This window comes from Rutilus rutilus, assembly GCF_951802725.1.
Source record: "Rutilus rutilus genome assembly, chromosome: 3".
Lineage (NCBI taxonomy): Eukaryota > Metazoa > Chordata > Actinopteri > Cypriniformes > Leuciscidae > Rutilus > Rutilus rutilus.
Window position 1 is genome coordinate 19,718,073 of NC_140211.1, and position 21,159 is coordinate 19,739,231.

General features: G+C 36.0%; 2 protein-coding genes across 8 annotated transcripts in view; one reads left to right on the forward strand and one right to left on the reverse strand.

Annotated features, from left to right (window-relative positions):
- tub (TUB bipartite transcription factor) overlaps positions 1–9,845 on the forward strand; it is an 82,780-nt gene extending 72,935 nt beyond the window's left edge. For 4 of the 6 annotated variants that reach the window (XM_084405327.1, XM_084405328.1, XM_084405329.1 and 1 more), the window contains 8 exons: positions 202–378; positions 936–1,057; positions 6,597–6,788; positions 7,286–7,398; positions 7,868–7,982; positions 8,250–8,348; positions 9,187–9,358; positions 9,489–9,845. In XM_084405327.1, the coding sequence (XP_084261453.1) occupies positions 202–378; positions 936–1,057; positions 6,597–6,788; positions 7,286–7,398; positions 7,868–7,982; positions 8,250–8,348; positions 9,187–9,358; positions 9,489–9,622 (1,124 nt within the window). In that variant the 3' untranslated portion in view covers positions 9,623–9,845. The remainder of the gene's footprint in view (positions 1–201; positions 379–935; positions 1,058–6,596; positions 6,789–7,285; positions 7,399–7,867; positions 7,983–8,249; positions 8,349–9,186; positions 9,359–9,488) is intronic. The other 2 variants (XM_084405331.1, XM_084405332.1) reach the window with 1 other exon arrangement.
- A 3,061-nt stretch (positions 9,846–12,906) lies between these two features.
- Positions 12,907–19,919, reverse strand: ric3a (RIC3 acetylcholine receptor chaperone a). Of its 2 annotated transcripts, none has more exons than XM_084406145.1 (6): positions 19,700–19,919; positions 17,176–17,384; positions 16,314–16,392; positions 15,627–15,714; positions 14,364–14,524; positions 12,907–14,273 (listed from the first exon to the last, which is right to left on the reverse strand). In XM_084406145.1, the coding sequence occupies exons 1-6, from the start codon at positions 19,815–19,817 to the stop codon at positions 13,462–13,464; spliced, it is 1,467 nt and encodes a 488-aa protein (XP_084262271.1). In that variant the 5' UTR covers positions 19,818–19,919; the 3' UTR covers positions 12,907–13,461. The 2 variants fall into 2 exon arrangements, with proteins under 2 accessions (XP_084262271.1, XP_084262272.1); XM_084406146.1 differs by having other exon boundaries at positions 14,364–14,509; positions 19,700–19,908.
- Positions 19,920–21,159: the final 1,240 nt, after the last annotated feature.

A 21,159-nucleotide genomic window follows, 5' to 3' on the forward strand; every position in this document is an offset into this window, starting at 1 on the left:
AAAAAAATCATAATTAGATTTGACTTTTGACTGGTAGTGTATGTGTCACAAAGTAATTCTATGCAGAGGGATTCATTTATTCATATTTGAATGTCTGTTTCCATATTTCCATAAACACCATTATTTTGTGACAGCAAACTGGAAACGGGATGGTTGATATAGTCGAGTTAACGGTGTTACTGTGTTGTGGTGGTCCCAAAGGAATTGATGGGCCCGCTGCCTTCCAGGATGAGGGTCAGGAGCTGGGCAACCAGATTCAGATCCTGACAGTGGGCCACTCACCTGCCCAGGAGAGCGAGGCAGAGGGCCAGGGTGAGGCAGTGGGCAACACACAGTCACAGGGCAAACAGGACCTACGGGTCACCATGCTGAAGAAAGGTACACCAGCGATAGTCCTCGGAGTAACACAAACGAGAGTGGAGAGAGAGACGGATGGAGAGGCCACTATGATCATGACGACTAAGCCATGCACATTCGCTGATTGTTCTCCTGACATGCAAAAAAAAACATGTTCTTGTAATATCATCATATGGTGACTAACACTTTAAGATCTACTTACATGCTATAGCATTTATATTCAGTGTCTGCCTCTCTCTCCTCCTTCTGTGACATTTGTAGATTAGATCATGTCTTTACTGTCTGCATGACTTTTTAGAGCTGGTTTGAGCCGAACTGGGCTGTGGACAATCATTTGCATCTCGTTTTCTGCTAATTTGTTGAACAGACTAAAAGTGAATAGTTTTTTTTACCCAAATGTACTCTTGGGTACATATGCCATATGCTCTTTTGGCATTAGAGTGCAGTTATTTACAGTGTTGTTTGCAGTGCGTAATGCCTCCATGATGTTTGCTTCATGCCTGCTGCTGTTCTCTCCTCATGTTCTGTTATCAACGCATTATTTGATTAGCACCTCAAACTAATTTTCTTGTTCGAAGGAATCTCCAGTAGCATGAACTTCGATGAGGAGGAGGATGAAGACGATTTGGTCAGCTCAAGTTCATCTCAGCTCAACAGCAACACAAGACCTGGCTCTGCCACCAGCAAAAAGTCCAGCAAGGTAGCATTTCTCTGCTTATTTAGAAGTGTTCATTAATGTCTTCAGTAAATTAAGTTGATTTTTCAGTTTTACACAATGTGAACTATAGATGCAGACAGCAAGGAGGCATGGAGGGAAACAAATCATGGTTACCACAGTTACCAATTCATTGCTCTGAGGCGAATAAAGAGAAATATTTATGTCCACTGAAGGCAAATTTGAAGAACCGGCGGATTTATGCATAGGCATTCTAGGCACGTGCCTATGCTCGCATGGCCCAATTACAATGTTTTTTACAATTATTATTATTATTATTATTATTATTATTTCATTCTAATGCTAAAACTCTGTAAGACAATTACTTTGTAAAATAAAACATTTAAATATCGTCACTGTCAGGCAGAAACTTTGTATCTCCATATTTACACGAGACTTGGGCAAAAACACTGGAAGGCAAGCCTGCAACCTTTAGCCAAAAAAGCTTAATGGCTAATGTTAACACTGCAGCTTTGGTGGCACGCAGCAAAGGAGACAAGAGGCTGTTTTTTTAAGAGAAGGCAGAGTAGGGAATGTCGCGACAGGTAGGACTCATAAATGCCATTACCACCAGCAAATATTCACTGTAAAATTTTCAACTTAAAAACTTTTCGTGCTGCCTTAATTTAACGTTTAGTCAACTTGAAATGTGAAGTTGTACTAAGTGACAACTTGGATATTTGAGTTGACTAAACTTAAAATTTTAAGGCGGCACAAACACTTACATTTTTAAGTTGAAACGTTTTTACAGTGTTTAGTGATATTGTATATTTTCTAAAGACAATATCAAAACAATAACAAAAACAATATCAATGTTTTCTTTCTTTAGCTTTCAGATTTTTTTCAATTATAAGACTTGAATGACTATTAGTGCCATGCACTATTTTTTTTTTTGGTCACATTTTAATGAATAAAGAGAAAATTAACAATTTAATTATAAATATTGTATTATATTGTTGTTTAATTAAAAATTAAATAAAATAATGTGTTCTCTTTATGGCTTAAAGGTTTCAACAAATGAATTAGAATTGAATTTTAATGATTTATGACTGCTGTGTATGCCTAATAATGACATAACACTTTATAATGAATGAAGGCAACAAAATGCAAAGAGTTTAATGTTAAAAAAAGTATTCTTTCTACGGCTTTCAGATTTCCACAGTTAAATTACAATTACATTTTTAGTGACTAGTATCACTGCTATGTATGCCCAATAAAGCTGTTTTTTAATGAACAGATACAAATTTAATCTTAAATGTGGTTTAATGCACACTGTAGTGACCAGTAATCTGCAGCTAATAGAGCAATTTGTGTTCTTTTTTTCCGCAGTAAAGCACATTTCACAAACATTGCAATCCTACTGTACGTTTACTAGAGATATAACACCAAATATAGAACATTATTCACAAGACAAACGCGCTAATACACAAAGAAACTGTGTGTAATGTAAACTGTAACTGACTATCATAAAACTCTGAACGCTGGCCACTGACATCAATGCCATTTTATGATAAGGTGAGGTGCCTATAACGTGATCCAAGTTAGCCGTTACGCTAATGGTAAGAGCCACAGACCCTCATATCTCCCTATAATAAGACAATCTCTGGACTAGGAAAGCACAAGACATGGGCAGTGTCCAAAAACTTAGGCAGCCGACTTGTTGCCTTATGAGGCAATGAAGGCAGCGGTTTGCGCATGAAGGTACCTTGCGAAACTGATTTCGAACAGACTTCTGAGGCATCGTAATGGTTTAATGATCTACAGCAAAATAGAGAGAGCTTTGGTGAAAATTAAGCAAATATTTAATTACTACAATCAAGGCTGGATTAGTACCCCCAGGGGCCCCTGGGCACTGAAGCTCATGGGCCCCCCTCCCCTACCTGACAACCACACCCTCCAAAGGAACACACGCACACACAGGTGGCCCACCAGGTGTGGGATTTAACATGGCAATCACTATTGATCAAAAGCTGAATGACTAGTTCACAAGACAATGATACAAAATAAATTTTTCTGAAAAGTAGGGCTGCACGATTTGGGGAAAATGTCATATTGTGATTATTGAGGGTCAATATTGCGATATGCGATTGCGACATAGTAAACAAATGGTTTCATGAGTTAACTTGCTTATTTCTCAAGTAAAATGCACACACAGATTAGTGACAATGCTGAAATTTGTAGCCTATTTCTCAACTCAAACTAGAAACAACAACTAAATGCACTGTGTTTTCAAATTAAAATATATATTTTTTTAAATTAAATATTGTTATTTGTCTCAATAATACAAGAGTTAAAAATAAATGTCATATTTACCTGTGCCTGCCTAACAGGTAGACCTAGGACATATACCGAAATTGAATAAAGTTATCAAACCGCACTGCATAAATTATAAATTAAATATAGACTAATCCTTATTATAGCAAAAAAATAAATAAAAAAAAAACTTTAGTCAACAGCAGTGAGTCATTTTCTCTGTTCTTTTTATTCTTTGATTAACTTTACTGACAGAAAGCTTTATTGGCTGCTGTCTCTTTAAGACCAGCTGACGGAGACGCGGATCTCACACGCGCCTCATTCTCTCACAACTCTTCACGTTTATCATAAGACAGCTCTTATGTTATGAAGATACTCGACAAAACGGACATTTTGGCATAATTGTGTGTGTTATTGTAAGTTCAAGCACGAAAGATAACTGTATTTTGGCGTGCTGTCTGTGCGCACGATACTGGCGTGTGTGTGTCATTCTGTGTGTGTGTGTCACAGTCACACTTTTGTCTTGTCGCACATGAATTGTTTAAAAGCATTTGCATGAATAAGAGATCATATAATGTAATATACACTTTTTTTTTATTCTGATTGGATAATTATCAAGATCGAGGCCAAGCCTTGTGTAGGCTATACTATTTTTATGTAGCAGCGTAGGTGGCGCACAAAAAAAAAAAAAAACTCCGATCACGGAGGGCCCCTCTCTGCGCAAGGGCCCCTGGGCACGTGCCCAGATTGCCCATATGATAGATCCGGCCCTGACTACAATAGTAATTTCTCACATGAAATGACATCAAAAGTGAAAAACGTTTACACACAAACTGACCACCAACCTTAACTTTCAGACGCCATCTTTATTTTTCTTGCTCAACGGTCACAGAATGTGACCAATTTAATACTCCACAGTACTCCATACGGTTAACTCCACAGTAAGTAAATCCACTTCAACAGCTACTTACTCTTTGACAGCGATGCCATCGAAAATATACAGAGCTACTGCGAAAACGGAAGGTCAAAGAAAATACTCTAAAAATGGCTGCGCGTTCGTTTCTCTGGCGCATAAGGTCTATAAGCAAGTCATGATAGGCCATACTCAATATGCAACTCTCAATTTTTTTTTACAAGGTGAAGGTCAATGCTTGTTCATTCCTGTCTTTTCTGAGATATTTAAATTGAAGGTTGGCTGTTATTTTAAGCAGTCTCTGTGCGTTAGCTCCAAATGTGAACTCCTCAGTTGTGTTACATGTACAGTGCTGACACAAGCAGTCTGTGTTTTGTCATACTAGGATGTATTCTCTTGTGTCTATCTTGCCACAAAACCTGCAATGCTGGAAATGGAGGGTCATAGTCCTGTTGTTTCCTATGGCAACAGTGAAATGATTACTTTCTTAAAATAACCTGATAGAAACCGTGCCTGTTTGAAGCCCCTTTTCTTGCCAATGTCTCATTGGTGATTTCTCTGTAGTCTGTATGGTGTTTTATAGAAATGTATAATAATTATTGCTATTGTTGTATACAGTTTATTAATAAAACAAATTCCCCCCTGGTTTCACAGACGAGGCTTAAACTAATCCCAGACGAAAAGGCATGTTTGAGCCATTTTAACTGAAAGCAACTTGCACTGACATATCTCAAAATATGTTAGTGCCATTGTTTTGTCTCAAGATGCACATCAGTAATGTTTTTTTTGTCTTTCTTTTTTTTTCTAAGGCACATTTATAAAAGCTACTTAGATGCCTTAATTGAACTGTGGATAAGGCCTAATCCTGGCTTAATCTAAGCCATGGCTGTGAAACCAGGCCATTATGTATTTTATCTCGCTTTTCGAAATAACATTTAGGAACAATAATGAGAAACACCAGCACGAAACGTTAACACAAGACAATGAACAGAGGATGACCTAAAATGATGACAAGGGGCTAAATGAAGGACAGGTGATTAGTTAACATAGTAACAAACCAGGCAAACTATGGAAACTAACAAGATAACAAATGAGACATGGGAAACAGGAACTAAAAACACAGGAACTGAACATAGGCACAACAAGACAAAAGAAAATCTAAATAGTGAAAATAGAAACAAGGTAATCGTGACAGACTATTTGCACTTTTAAAAATGTACAGTATTTACAAAATCCTGGTACAAATAAAGAGAAATGCATAAAAACAAATATTATTAACACAGTAAACTTGAAAGACATAGTGATCACTAATATTTTTTTTTACTTTTGCATATACATACATTTTAACTTGCAGTATTAATGTTGAGGATGTTATTTGTCAGCTCTCCAAGATATTCCAGTAAACTTAAGTCATCAAGTCTAAATGTGTCTGTTATTTATTTGAGTGTAGTGGCTCATCCATGTCTCCTGGGCCTGACCTTGCTAACGTCATTGGGCTGCTGTGTTGCTCTTTAACATTTCAGTTTTAATCCCAGCTGCACTGCTTACATTTCAGACCACAGGGACATTTGATTCATTTGCAGTGGGGTCCAAACGTCTGAGTGCACTAATGAAAATACCTCTGTTATGCATTTTTATAATTTATTAAAAGCAAGCATATCTGGAGGTCATGTACTTACTGTGAAACATTTGATTAGAAATAAAGTACAATATTTTTCTTGAGGCTTACATTCTGTCCTTATTTTACATCAACTTTTTTTTATTTTACATTTTTCAAAATTCATTACTTTCTTCCAGGGTTAAATATAACAAATGTCTTCATTTTCAATGACGTTTCAGACTATTGTATGTATCCATTCATCCATTTTTTTCCTTGTTTTACATTATAATTTTCTTTGTTTTATTTAATTTTTTTTGAGGGGAGGGGAATCAATTATTCTGATTCCCCTTGAATCAGAATAATTATCGAATATGTTGTACTTTTAAAATCTTAAATTAAATATATTTGCAAATTTTCATGTTGGTTCTGTTCTGTTTACCCCAAGGGGGATTATTGCTGCTCTCCCTGCTCTTATCCATGCTAGGCTGCATGGATGCGCAGGGAGTTCTCGCCCAGAACGGAACCATACTGCCAATCCAAACTGTATGCTAATTTATCATATTTGACGGTAGTGGTCCTGACAGAAATATATATATATATATATATATATATATATATATATATATATATATATAAAAAGGTAGCGTAACCTAAATCTATGCTGTTCTTGTAGAGATAAGAGAAACATGTCTCTTTCTAAACATTCGAGAGGGAGCTTTAATGAGGAACGATTTCTTTCTGCTTTATCATTGCAAAAGGAGGCAACCTCAGCTTCCACCCCATTGGCCAATGAGCCATCCATCGACGTGGATGACCTGGAGGAGTTCATTCTCAGACCCGCCCCCCAAGGGGTGACTGTGAAATGCAGGATCACACGAGATAAGAAGGGCATGGACAGGGGCATGTACCCCACCTACTACCTCCATCTGGAGAGGGAGGACGGCAAGAAGGTCAGACACACCGAAACACTGATTATTCCAAATTTTTCTAAAGAGTTTTGGCTTATTTGTAATTCATCATTGTTGTGCACCAGCAATCAAGACCTATCAGTGATACTCGATTCCTCCAATTTGCTGAAGTGCTTGAAATGATTGATTCTGATGGAAGGAACCAAATTTAGCCCACAGGGATATTTAGCTATATATGACAATTAATCATAATATTGCTTCCCTGGGCAAATGTTTATCTTAAAAATATCATGGCTATTTGTAAATCACATAAAAACAATGGGTTCTATGCATCTTATTTACCAAATAGAATATATACATATATATATATATGTGTGTGTGTGTGTGTGTGTGTTAGTTGTTTATGCCATTCCTCAAAATATGGGTAAAAAATAACGCTTTCTCAGAATGTTTATATAAGGTCTCTTTCTCTGATGGATCTTTTTGATGTCAGTTTTGTGCTGCCGTTCGGTGCCCAATTAAATTCTGTCACACTTTAGGTTTTCCTTTTAGCCGGGAGGAAGAGAAAGAAGAGCAAAACATCCAATTACCTCATCTCCATCGACCCAACTGACCTATCACGAGGTGGCGAGAGCTTTATTGGCAAACTGAGGTATAGTTAAAGATGATTCATCGTGTCGTGTGATTCATAAGGTAGCGTAACCTAAATCTATGCTGTTCTTGTAGAGATAAGAGAAACGTGTCTCTTTCTAAACATTCAAGAGGGAGCTTTAATGAGTTCATGTGCATGTGTGCACTGCTGAACCTATTTAAAACTGTAATTGGGTTCATTGCTGGTGTGCTAGAGTGTCCTCATTCATATGAGGAGAGAGCAACTGCATGCATGTTGATGTCTGAGTCTCAATACGGCACTTTTAAAAACAAACTTAATATGAAATATGTTAAAATGCCATAATTCTTATTAGTACAAAAATTGCTTTAATTTTTTTTCTCTTTTGATTTGGGGGTGAAATATGGATAGACATTGTCTTGACAGTCTTTGGTAGACTCACCCTTTTTCTGTGACAGGATGCAGTCTTAATTGTAAGAGTTTCCTAATAAGCGCAATGTCATCCCCACAGATCAAACCTTATGGGTACCAAGTTTACAGTATATGACAGCGGTTTGAACCCAGTCAAGACCACCTCCAGCCTAGAAGCAGGGAATCTACGACAGGAGCTTGCAGCGATCTGCTATGTGAGTTTGTGAGCATGGTGTTGGTCAGTGGCCATCAGAGAGCCATCACCCAGCCCTAAGGGCACAGTGGCCAATAGATCTTAGAGCCACGAGCAATGATGAGCCAAGTCTGACCTCTGCTGGTTGGTTTTGTACATAGCAATACCACTGATAAAGGGAAACCGGGTTAAAAGAATTTATTATTATTATTTAAATGTGATAAATGACAAGTATGTAAACATGGTGGCTAATTTAGATGTGATTGATTGTTTGTCTTCTGTTCTACAGGAAACTAATGTTTTAGGGTTCAAGGGGCCTCGAAAGATGAGTGTCATTATTCCTGGAATGAACATGGACCATGAAAGAGTCTCCATCAGGCCTCGAAATGTGAGTGCAGGGCTGTTTAGAATGCCTTTGTGTGTATAAATATGAAAAATAAACTTGAAACAGAAGTTGTGATAGTCTTTTAGTCCCTGTCGTGACGGATATCCGAGTGAAACGGCTTCTCGGACAAGAAAAATCTAGGGCAGGACTTGATTTTGTCCATAGGGAATTGATTATAAGGGCACATGAATAATAATAAAAAAAGATGTCTACAGATATATCATTTATAAAAAATACTGCAATGTTTCAGTATTTGAGCCAGAATCTCAAAAGGGTAAAGGTAGTTCTCAAAATATGGTGACAATCACTTAATTCTAGAAATGAAAAAGATTTTAAAATATATTTTGTTCAATTTGCCAGGTGCTTAATATACTGCAAAATACTTGTATGACATGCGTTTGTTTGTTTGTTTGTTTATTCATTCACTCAGCATTAGTACTACATCTAACGAGTGCAAAAAATTATTTTTTTATAATATGAATAACATAAAAATAATGTTTTACTGGTGTCATCAATGTGAAATGACTAGCACTATGAAAATACAAAAACCTTTGGAGGAAGAAGGAGAGGCAGTTCAAATGTGCACATGATAATATCATTGAAGACGTTATTATTAATTTGCATTTTACTTAAATCAATTACAGTATTTATGTATCATTTATGTTACATGAGCAGTAAAATATTATGTAATGTCTGTTTTGGGCCAGTGCAGAACAATAGGCAGATGAAACCAATAAACGTTGAGTCGTTGACCTATATATTACATACAGATGTTAGTATTAGCAGCAAAGTTACATGCTCTAATGGAAAGCTTATCCTCCCCCACATCTGTCTATCGCAGGACCATGAGTCTCTACTGGCTCGATGGCAGAACAAAAGCACTGAGAGTGTGATAGAGCTCCACAACAAGACGCCTGTGTGGAACGATGACACTCAATCATATGTGCTCAACTTCCATGGCAGAGTCACACAAGCATCTGTCAAAAACTTTCAGATCATTCATGACAATGACCGTGAGTGAAACAAAACCTTTTTTTTTTAAAGATAAATTCCACTATATATCTGGAGATATATATACACACACATACTCTAGAGATGGATTTTATTTAATTATTCTGTATTCTCGCTCTTTTCTGTATACAGCGGATTACATTGTGATGCAGTTTGGTCGCGTAGCAGAGGATGTCTTCACAATGGATTACAACTACCCCATGTGTGCCCTGCAGGCGTTTGCTATTGCTCTGTCCAGCTTTGACAGCAAGCTAGCCTGTGAGTAGCCGTGTCTCTCTGCCAGCCACAACCACGAAAGAACCCAGCCAGACTGCTTTACAAGCTGAATCACTGAGTCAAGGGCTGCGGTGAACTCCAAGGCAGCAGAGTCCCTCTCTCAAGATCCTCCTTTTGGAGGCATGAATGCGTATAGAGTTTGTGTGAATGTGTGAGCAAGGTTTGTGTGTGTGTGTGTGTGTGTGTGTGAGCGAGGTTTCTGCTTTTTCCTTTTTTTTAAAAAAAAGGGCATCACAGTTGGGGGAAAGCACAAAGACTTCACAATTCAAGAGGGTGGAGATTTTCGGAAGATGGTGCATTCATTTAAATCGACAGTCAAAAAAAATCCCCTAGTCGCTTTCTTTACTTAACCGACAAGGTAACACTAACATTTTGCTAATGTTAAAATAAGGATCTTTTACAGTAGTACTTTTGTCCCTAAGATTAAAATCAAAACCATAATTTTGCCATGGTCGTAATTAAAAAAAAAAAAAATTAATGTTCACTAACATATTTCTGGATATTTTATTTAATGAACTTTTAATGATTTAATGATTTTCAAATGTGACATTTCTTCAGTTATACATGTCACTTGTGTCATATGTGTCATTTAATGTATCGATTCATGCTTCACAAGGACTCCAAAGCCAGTATGAAGTATGACAGACTAACATATTTATCCACTATTTATGTATTTATAGATTTCCATACCATCTTCTGCTTATGTCTTACCCCATGCCCATAATTCACTGTGCTTCAAGCACAAAACTTGACCAGGGCGCCTTCACATCTGAACTTTTGGTGCGGATTCATTACAATTCAACTGATGAATGTGCGACACTTCCACGAAATAGTTCATTATCATTATCAGTTAATGTGTTTCTGCACTTAAGCTGCCTCAATTATGCTATTTTAAAGATTCTTAATTTTGTTTTGGAGGTCTCCTGCAATAGGTTTACATAAATCAGGGTAAAAAAAAAAAAAAAAAAAAACTTTAATTTTCTCATAATATGCATTGCAGCATCGCCTCATTTCTCACAGTGTCTGAAATGGTTCAATTCGCCCAACAAAACGCACATTACCATATTTGAATTTCAGCTCCAGAGGCTTCTTCAGCACTTGTATACATGGTGATATGAATAGTAGGCTAATGATGGCGTCAGTGTTCGCAGGCAGCCAATGAAGACCCTAGACTTGGATAGATGTTGATTATGCAAATTTGGTTCAAACCTACAAAGGTTCGTGCAGAAAGTAAGATTGGAATTACTGACGACTCATTTCAGGCAGTTCAGAATCGGTTCTTTCTTTTGGGAGACAACAACTCCATTTATCGTGCATTTTAATCTTTGGAACTTTGTAGACCTATTACATTTACAAACAGCTATATTACACACTACATGAAAGGAAATATATACGAAAAAGCATAATAGGGGCACTTTAAAACAGTTTATCTACAGTTTTTGAGTGGACATGAGATCCTAAAACAGTTGTAATGTCATTAGAAGCAACCAAAATGAATGGTTCACCAGTAAGCTCGAGTGTGAAAGACCCAAACAGTGGCAGAAGTGTGTAGTAAATGTGTATTTTTATGTGAGGGTCAATATCAGGGTAAGTACATTATCATCTCATACTGACCCACTACATCTGTAGGGGAATGTACTGAATGGAGCACTTTATTCAGAGGTTAATGGTGAAAAGCTGTAAATATTGTGCCTTTGGATGAGAGAGACACTTGTGATGCTTGAAGTTGGCGAGATGATACACTGTTTTCTTAAGACAGTGTTGTTTATCATGCAGCTACTTATAAGCTTCTGTCGTTGTTCTTGAGAACAACCTGTATATTTGCAGTATACTGGGCTGTACATTTCCAGATAGATCAGGTTTAGTTGCCTGCTTGTGGAGTAGATGATTTTCCAGAACAGAGAAACTGCTTATTTGACACAATGAGACGAGTATGTTTACATGCACTTTAAAAGTTCGATTTCTGCCGGCCTAAAATGATGATTTGCCAATTGAAATTACACTGCAAAGTCAGACTGACAGTCCTTGATAACGTGATTGTAGCTGGATTATAAATGTGCATGTAAACATGCTTAGAGGCATTTTGTTCAAGTCGTCTATAAAATGTCCTGCTGCATGAAGATACAGTAGTTGTGAAATATGCGGCTGAACAAAGTGTCTGTGGAATTAACACGACTCAAATCATCATCCTTAATTGTGCTATAGCTTGTACACTTCTGTGTCTTTGCTAAACAATGATGATGAATGAAGAAGGGAAATAAGTGAAGTTGTATTATCAGTGTGGCAATTTAACTGACAAAATCCAAAGTCCAGTCGTACCAACTGCCCTTAAAGCCAAATTATAAAGCAGTGGAGAAGTCTTCAGATGGCCACACTGATTTACTAGCTCTGCTCCATTACGCATTAGCATGCCTTGTAGTTGATTTTTATCATGCCATTTTTCATTCCAGTTGAATGTCACAACAAAGTCTTGGAAATTGGATAAATCAAATAATGTTGGTCATTGAGTAAAATATAATAACATTAATATTGGATGAATGTTCAAGAAATTAAATAATCCTATCATTTTATTCTCTGTTGAGTGCCCTTTCAAGTTTGTTGTCCATCAAACGGGAAAAAAACCTTCTTAATTTCACAGTGCAGTGCATTTTAAGTTAAAAATCATCTACTAATATTTAGAATGTTTGTATGTCTTATCAATCCAAAATAAAGGCAAGAAACGTGCTGCAAATGGCATACCTTTTTTGTTACTATTCTCTTTGGTCATAAATAATGTTGTGGCTTCAGACATCACATTTTTAAATATATATCTTTCCCTCCAGAAAAGTATTTTTACCGTTACTTTTTTAGATAAGAATATAAAGTGTATATTAAATTCTTTGGCCAAATTGCAAAGAAATATGTGTAAGTTATTAAAGTTTGTTTTTTAACTGCCTCGTGATACCATTCCAGCACTTTCTATACTTTATGTAATGCTCTAACAGTTTTGGGTTTGCTCTAAATGGTTAAAAACACTGAAAATTAATGTGTTTTTCTGCTATTTTTTATATGTTTGAAAAAATCTCACCACTCTTGTGTTAAAGTGATAACGTATAACTGTTATGTCACACTGTTTTGTAAAATGTGTACATTGGTCAATATACAGTGTTTGTACTCAAGATATGAAAAAAATAAATCTGAACGTGAATTTTCGCATCTCAAATATTTAAGATTAAATCATTTTATTTGCTGTACTTCAATGCTCATGAAATAATGTCCATACAAGCATTTTGTTCAAACTTTTTATTGGCAAAGATTTCCTTTGGAGAAAAAAAAGTGTTTATTATAACATAACATACTCTGAAAAATGTTCTTTGAAACATTTTATAGAAACTTTACATTTGATTTTACTAGACAAGCCTAAATGATTACAGAGAAACTCAAAGTAAAAATAAAATAATTCTGTCATCATTTACTCACCCTCAAGTTGTTCCAAACCCGTATGAATTTCTTTCTCCTGCTGAACACAAAAGATGATATTTTGAAGAATGTCAGTAACCGAACAGTTGATGGACCCCATTGACTTTCATAGTATTTTTTTTTCTTACTATGGAAGTCAACGGGATCCATCAACTGTCTGGTTACCGACATTCTTCAAAATATATTCCTGTGTTTAGCAGAAGAAAGAAAACAACTTGAGGGTGAGTAAATGACAGAATTTTCATTTTTAAATGAACTATTCCTTTAAGCCTCCTTAAGCAAAGTGAGAAAGATTCACAGTAAGGTATGTTTATATAGAGGTCTAGAGGGTAACTAAACAGAACACCATTGTTTTATTTTGACTGGCGGGTCACTTCTTCACCTTTTGTTTCTTGTGACGCATTCTAAGAGTCCCAGAGGCTTGATCTTTGGGAGACTCTGACCTATTGGAGATGACGGTTACTTCAGGTTGGTATGATTGTAGGAAGTCAAGGAGGTCTACCTCCTGTTCCTCGGGATCACATTCCACATCATCATTAAATCCCAGGCTCTCAGCTTCCATCAGTGGGTCCTCCTCCTTCTCTTCCGTCTCACCCTCCCTTTCTTCATTAAGTTGATCTCCCTCCTCTTCATCACCATTTTCTTCCTCTTCACAGTCTTCCTCACTAGTTTCTTCCTCTTCATTCCCCTCCTCTTCTTCTCTTTCATGTTCTTCTTCCTCCTCTTTCTCATATTTGCAGCCAACAGCACCACCCTTTGGATAATGGAAAACGTGTCTGTGATCACTGAAAGTGATTTGTCGCCTTCTGCTTGGTTTCTGTTTCTCTTCTCCTTCACTTGGGCACTCTAGTCTGTCAGCATCCTCATCGATTCCTTTAGGAAGGCAGGGCTGGTCCTCTCCAACATCTTCCTCATCTTCCTCCTCCTCCTCTTCATCATCTTCCTCTTCATCTTCCTCATCATCTTTGTCTTCCTCTTCTTTTTCTTCTTCATTACTCTCCATGTTCACCTCCTCGTTAATACGTGCATCATCAACAAGCTCATCCTCTTCTTCTTTCTCCATTCTTTCAGCAAGCTCCTCAGCTGTGGGTATGGCTTGGTCTGGCTCTTCTAGTATAACACTAGGAAATCTGCGCCTGCGGGAGGTCATGTCAAACTCTGGGTAGGTCTCATCTGGATATCCTTGGGAAGCAGTGAATAAAATTAGACGCAAAATTCAAGGAACGATCAATTGAAACGGCAACAGACCCGACATAAAACCTTGAGGTATACCTTCCCAGTCTGCAGTATAGGGCGCCTCCTCAGCCTCCTCCTCTGGCGTGGCTCCCTCTCGCAACTGTCTCTCCTTCATCATTTGAGTGATCTCCTTCAACTGTTTGAGCTTTCTCTCCTCACGCCGCCGTGTGCCCCGGCGTGACCTGAAATCAAAACAACTAATAAAAATCACAAATCACAACCACCGTTAAAACATTTCAAACAATAATCAGGAAGCAAAATTGTACTTTATTGGATCTAAAATGTGCAAGAAGTATGTTCTGTGAATATACAAATACAATTTGGTAGATGCTTTTAATAGGGCTGGGTATTGATTGACACAAATTTCACAATTCGATTCGATTTCGATTCACAAGCTTGCAATTCGTTTCGATTTCGATACGATTCAATATTGATTATTTTGGATCTCAGGTATAATACATGGCAAATTTTCTCAAGGAAAACAAATCTCTTAACTAATGCTGTAAACTATGGGAGTCAGTTGTAGCCTACTATAATATTGAAGGTAAAAATTAACTGATTTGTATACAAACACTTAAATTACACTTTTATAATAATAAAGTTATATGAAATATAAACATTTAAATGGTGGCTGTCATAAAAACTTTCCAGATTTATTCAAACATGCATTAAATATTGAAGAACATTAAAAATGATAATGAATATGTAATATAGTGCATATATTTAGCAAAATGCTCCTCCCTAGAGTTCATTTTTCTAGCTGACTAACGAGTTTATGGTCACTGGATATGGTTTTTTGAGGTAAATGTGACATTGTTTACAAGGTGTTTTAATGACGTCTTTCCACGGATAAAACACTGATTAAGCGATTCCATGTGACATGATACGGATTTCGATAAGTTGTACTTTATCTTTTAACACACTTTCAGATGCTCATTCATGTTTATTTCGCGCTGTAACTGGTATTATTAAAGTTAAATTAGAGTTATTATTAAATTATTAAACTGGTATAATGTGCATTCCCTGCTAGCGTTGCTCGCACCAAGCTCTACTGACTGAGCAACAATTGTTTTGTATAAAAAAAATGATATAATATTTTCATGTAATTTAAAAGATGGTATCAGCTACAGCTAAAACAGTAGCTGAAGGATAATCACAGACGAATAAGGCTGTGAATTTGCTCTTTTCCTTTTCAAAGGATTCCATTTCAGAGTGTCATGCAAATCATGTCAGTGCACTGTCAGCTCTTTGATCAAAAAGATGATGGATGGTGGAAGGAGAGAAATATGATCTGTATACCTGGCAGATGGGTGGACAACTTTAGATATTCTCTTTTCTCTGACTTTTTCACTCATTCTGGCCTGCAGCTGCACCAGCTGACAAGTAGCTGTCAGGGAGACAATTGGATGAGGTTTAGAATCATGTTTGATACAGAGATTCACTCAAATGTGTCCGCCACACTTCTGCAGTCTCATTGTGGCATGTGCCAAAAACTGGGATGCATGAGAATGAGAAATATTTTACACAAACTTTTTCTAGACTCCACAGAATTAGTAAGAATAGTTTGATCATTTTATACACATGCTGGTACAGGGAGTGAGTGCTGTGCCGATGCTCAATCGGTTACTCCCTCCACCCTTTGGCATCCATTTCATGAATAGAGCTAAACCTCTTACTACTGATCCAAAAGACATGCAGTTAATTGGTGTTAGGAGCTGCTAGGCTTATAAAACATTACTTCTGATTGCTAATCCGGGTCGAATAAAAGGGAGAGAACAAAGCTTAGACAGGATCTTAATCTACCTTATCTGGAGTTGCATGTCATTAAGCTACTGATATGTTGAGAATGCATGTAATGAATAAACAGACATGTGGTTTAAAAAGGGTCACAACTTGACAATATATGGTGCTGCTATTAAGATGATCTAGCATCTTTGTTAGGTATATAAAGTTGTCCAACTAGAGTTGATGTATATGCAAACTCACGCATCTCTTCAAACGTGCATTCTGACTGCAGCATAGGGAATCTGCACTCTTGTTGATGAGGTTTGTCCTTAGAGGTCAGCTGTTGAAAGATCAAGGTAAATTACACTGATTTTGCTACTCATAACCACATAAAAAAAAAAATAATGGCAAAAAAAAATGTATCATGGTTTCCACAAAAATATTAAGCAGCACAACAGTTTTCAGCACTGATGATAAGAATGATTTCTGAAGGATCATGTTACACTGAAGACTGGGGTAATGGCTGCTGAAAATTCAGCGTGGCCATCACAGAAATAAATGACATGTTCAAATATATTAATGGTGCAGTATTGGAGAGAGTCGTTTCCCCCGCCTCTTCAGACTCGATGCTCACGCTGGTTGCCAGATTGAGGACAAGCAACAGGAATGAGCGCATGCGACAATGGTAGGCAACAAGCCTTACACTGTAAGTTGATGAGTTGATTTATCCATGTTTTTGTATATGCCTCTGGTCACAGAGCTTTTTAGATGGATGCCGAGGCTTTTTAGGTCGCATACAATCTGCATTCTCTGACCCAGTTAATTTGCCTGATTACATGGCTGCAAAATGCTGTGTTTTCCACCAACTGGCAACCCGTGGTGTCAAAATACTATTGGATAAATTGGCAATGGGTGAGATCACACAGACCAAAACAAAAACAGACATTCTGACACACATTTAAAATCTCTAATTACTCTACCATTCAAAAGAGCAGAGCGGCACATATGATAAGTGTGTACTGTGTATATTAAAGCACCTGTTAGATTTGCACCCAGGGGAACTATTATTACAGGATAGCTGCTGAACACAGCAGATGTCCAAATAGCTTCTGATAAGACTCACCTTGACGAACAGATAGATGATATAAAGGAAAATTCCAAAGCCATAGACAGGGATGACCTGGCCCAGCAGATTCGGCTTGCGTACACCCTTGGCTCTGGCAATTGCCTCAGGATTGTAATGCTCGATGTAATGAGAGTCAGTGTCCCAGTGATCATGATCTTCAGGGAATGAATGTCTGTGTCGTGAGGGAGGAAAATGCCCTGGCCCAACTTCAAAGCAAAAATAAAATAAAATAAAAAATACATTTACAGAGACTGCACTCAAAAAGAGCAATTTCTAGTCAGTGAAACATAATTGAAAATTTTAACATGCAGTATAATAATTTATATATTTTTTCAGACATGGAAAGTCACAATTAAAAAAAAAAAAAAAAACATGGGTAACACTTTAGAATACTGTATCTTACTTACTGCATAACTAATAAGTAATTATTGAAGAACTAATAGGTAATTATTCATTAACTACTTCTTCACTACTGTTAACTACTAAGGAAGATGTGTTAACTAATCAGTATGTAATATATTTTTATGATTGTGTTAAGTAACAGTTAGTTAATCAATAAATAATGAATTCTGTCATAACTCTTGAAGAACTACTACTAATTATCTACTAATTAAGGTTCAAGAAAAATAACTAAGAAGTAACTACTAATGAACAGTCATACAAAACTAACCTCAGATTAGATTTATATTTTATATACAGTACTGTGTGTGTCTGTTTTCCTCAGCATAGAATGCCATTGAGTAAATTCATGTTTGAGGCAATGACTGAGGGAAACTGAAAATATAGGGAACTTATTTGTAATTCATAAATAATTATCAAATAATTCTGCAGGAATTACTTAGAACCTGGAACAGTATTCTAAAGTGAGAATATAGGGAACTCATTAGTAATTAATAAATAATTATCCAGGAATTAGGCTACTTATAACCTGAAACAGTATTCTAAAGTGAACATATAAGGAAATTAATTGGTAATTAACAAATAATTATTAGATAATTCTTCAGGAATTACTTGGAACCTGGAACAGTATTCTAAAGTGAGAATATAGGGAACTCATTAGTAATTAATAAATAATTATCAAATAATTATCCAGGAATTAGGCTACTTATAACCTGAAACAGTATTCTAAAGTGAACATATAAGGAAATTAATTGGTAATTAACAAATAATTATTAGATAATTCTTCAGGAATTACTTGGAACCTGGAACAGTATTCTAAAGTGAGAATATAGGGAACTCATTAGTAATTAATACAGAATTATCAAATAATTATCCAGGAATTAGGCTACTTATAACCTGAAACAGTATTCTAAAGTGAACATATAAGGAAATTAATTGGCAATTAACAAATAATTATTAGATAATTCTTCAGGAATTACTTGGAACCTGGAACAGTATTCTAAAGTGAGAATATAGGAAACTCATTAGTAATTAATACAGAATTACCACATACTTCTGACTCAAATCAAACTTACTGAAAAAAACACATTATTAACGGTATTATCTAAACCTTTGTAAAATAGATAAGTTATCATACATTATGATACATTTTGCTAATTAAATAAAAAGTTTGCTTATTTGCAGATCAATATATAGCCTAGTAAATGTCTGCACTTATCTTTCTTATTAGTGCTGAAGAATGACTAAAACTGGCTAGAAAATAAAATAAAAAACATTGATCAGTGCTTTTTACTTTTCAAGTAATTACCTTTGTACATTTACTAAGGTAATTTTGAAAATGAATAGGCCAATAGTTTATCATTTTACTGGAGTAATATTTTATTGGGTTATCTGTACTTTTACTCAAGTACTTGATTTGTGTACTTCATCCACCACTCCACTGCTAAAATAAAACGGTTTATTGTCACTGTGTATGACTGTTCATTAGTAGTTACTTCTTAGTTATTTTTCTTGCACATTAATTAATAGATAATTAATAATAGGTCTTCAAGAGTTATGACATAATTCATTAGTTATTGATTAACTAACTGAAACTTAACACAATCATACAATTCTACTACATACTAATTAGTTAACACATCTTCCTTGGTAGTTAACAGTAGTGACTTAAGTGTTAATAAATAATTATCTATTAGTTCCTCAATAATTCCTTATTAGTTATGCAGTAAGTAAGATACAGTATTCTAAAGTGTTACCAAATAAATAAATAAACCGAAATTAAGCAAATTGACAAAGATTCTGAAAGCTCCTTATTGGCTAACGTTTTGATTAATGATCTCATAAAGACATTAAATATTATAATATTTAATGATTGTCACTATGGTTACCGTGCTAAAGTGTCAAAGATGTCATAAGGGAATAAATTAGGATAGATTTGTTGTGGAAATGACATTGGGAAAAGTGATCCTCACATTATGAATCCACACACGGGGAGGAGGAGGTTGAGGTCAACGGGACCTGAGCACAGAGATCACAGGGATGGTCAAATCAGCGCTGAAATTACTGAAACAGTCAATGAGGGGTGAAGGATTATATTTATGTCTCATGATCATCATCTTACCATTCGACTGCACTGTTTCTTTCTTCACTCTGGGCAAAAATAATTTGGGTAGGAATAAAGACATGCAGAGGACGATGCAAGAGACGAAGGTGATCTTCTGACATGTTGAAACAGCCATATCGATACGTGAGAGGAAAAATATGATGTAGATCAAATGTTGACAAGCGTCAACATCACGACATCACTTTTACGAAATTTCCTGTTGATTCGCTGAAGCGGAAATGACTGAAAACATTAATCCGACATCCGGTTGAGATTAGACTGACGACTCATTAAATCAGCTCACTCAGAATCATCAATCGCATTCGTGACCTGTTATTAACCTGTTTTATGAGATGATTTAGTCTTTCGCTCTTTATTGTATTTTTATTTATTTATTTATTTATTTATTTTTGCTGTCTTTACATGAATACTGGGGATCTGTCCGTAAAAATATTTCAAAATTGAATTTCACAAATGTAATGTTGTTGGTGTTCATCTGGTTGTTATTCACCTGTTTGTCCGGTAGATGGCAGTACTGTAATGATTTTAGCGCTCATGAGGACTCATCAAAAGCCTCGTACACATGAGGGAATTTATAGAACCTTTTGGTTGTGGACTATCTCGCTATGACATACATTCTAGTTTGTAATTCAATTAATAATAAAACAATTCATTTTATTTTGTATAAAATTAAAATGTATTTCCTAAAGAAAACATTAAATGTCACCACATATTATTGAGCTAACAATGATCTACTGATGCATTTCTGCCACATCGTAAGAACAATCTGATAATCAGAGCAGCATACAGTAATATCAACAGTTTTACTGACTTACCCCATATATATATATATATATATAGAGAGAGAGAGAGAGAGATACACTTATATAGATATATTTATCTAATTTAATTAGATGTATTAATAAGATATGTAAAATATTATCAGTATCTAATTCTATCCTAGTTCTTTTCCCCTGCTATTTATGTAGAACCAGTCATGAAAAGGCTACACAGTCATTTCCATTTTTATGTTAATCTGTTCTGTGTTTTTAAAATAATCCGTTCGTGGCGTTCTCTAAGACCTTTGAGCGCATAACATGCTCCACCTTAATGTGAAAATACCTTGTTGCTAAGCTAAATAAATATTCATAATTCATTTACATTTTCAATAATTCCTAATTAAAGTTTTGAGTTTTACCGCATGCAGCTTTAATGAGCTCGTGGAAAAAGCATTTCCAGTTTTCAAAGGACTAGAGGAAATTGGAAAAGTGAATTGGTCCTTAAGTTTGGCATGTGGATGTAATGTGAGTGTGTGTGTGTGTGTGTGAGCTGATATTTCCTGCAGAGCTCAAACTCTTCCTCGAGGCCAGCTCATCTTTTATCTGTTTACTGAGCTGCTCTGTTATCAACGTTTTAACAACCTAATTATTCTTCATTAGGCTCAATTTAAGTACCGCAGATGCACTGCCACATAAGTC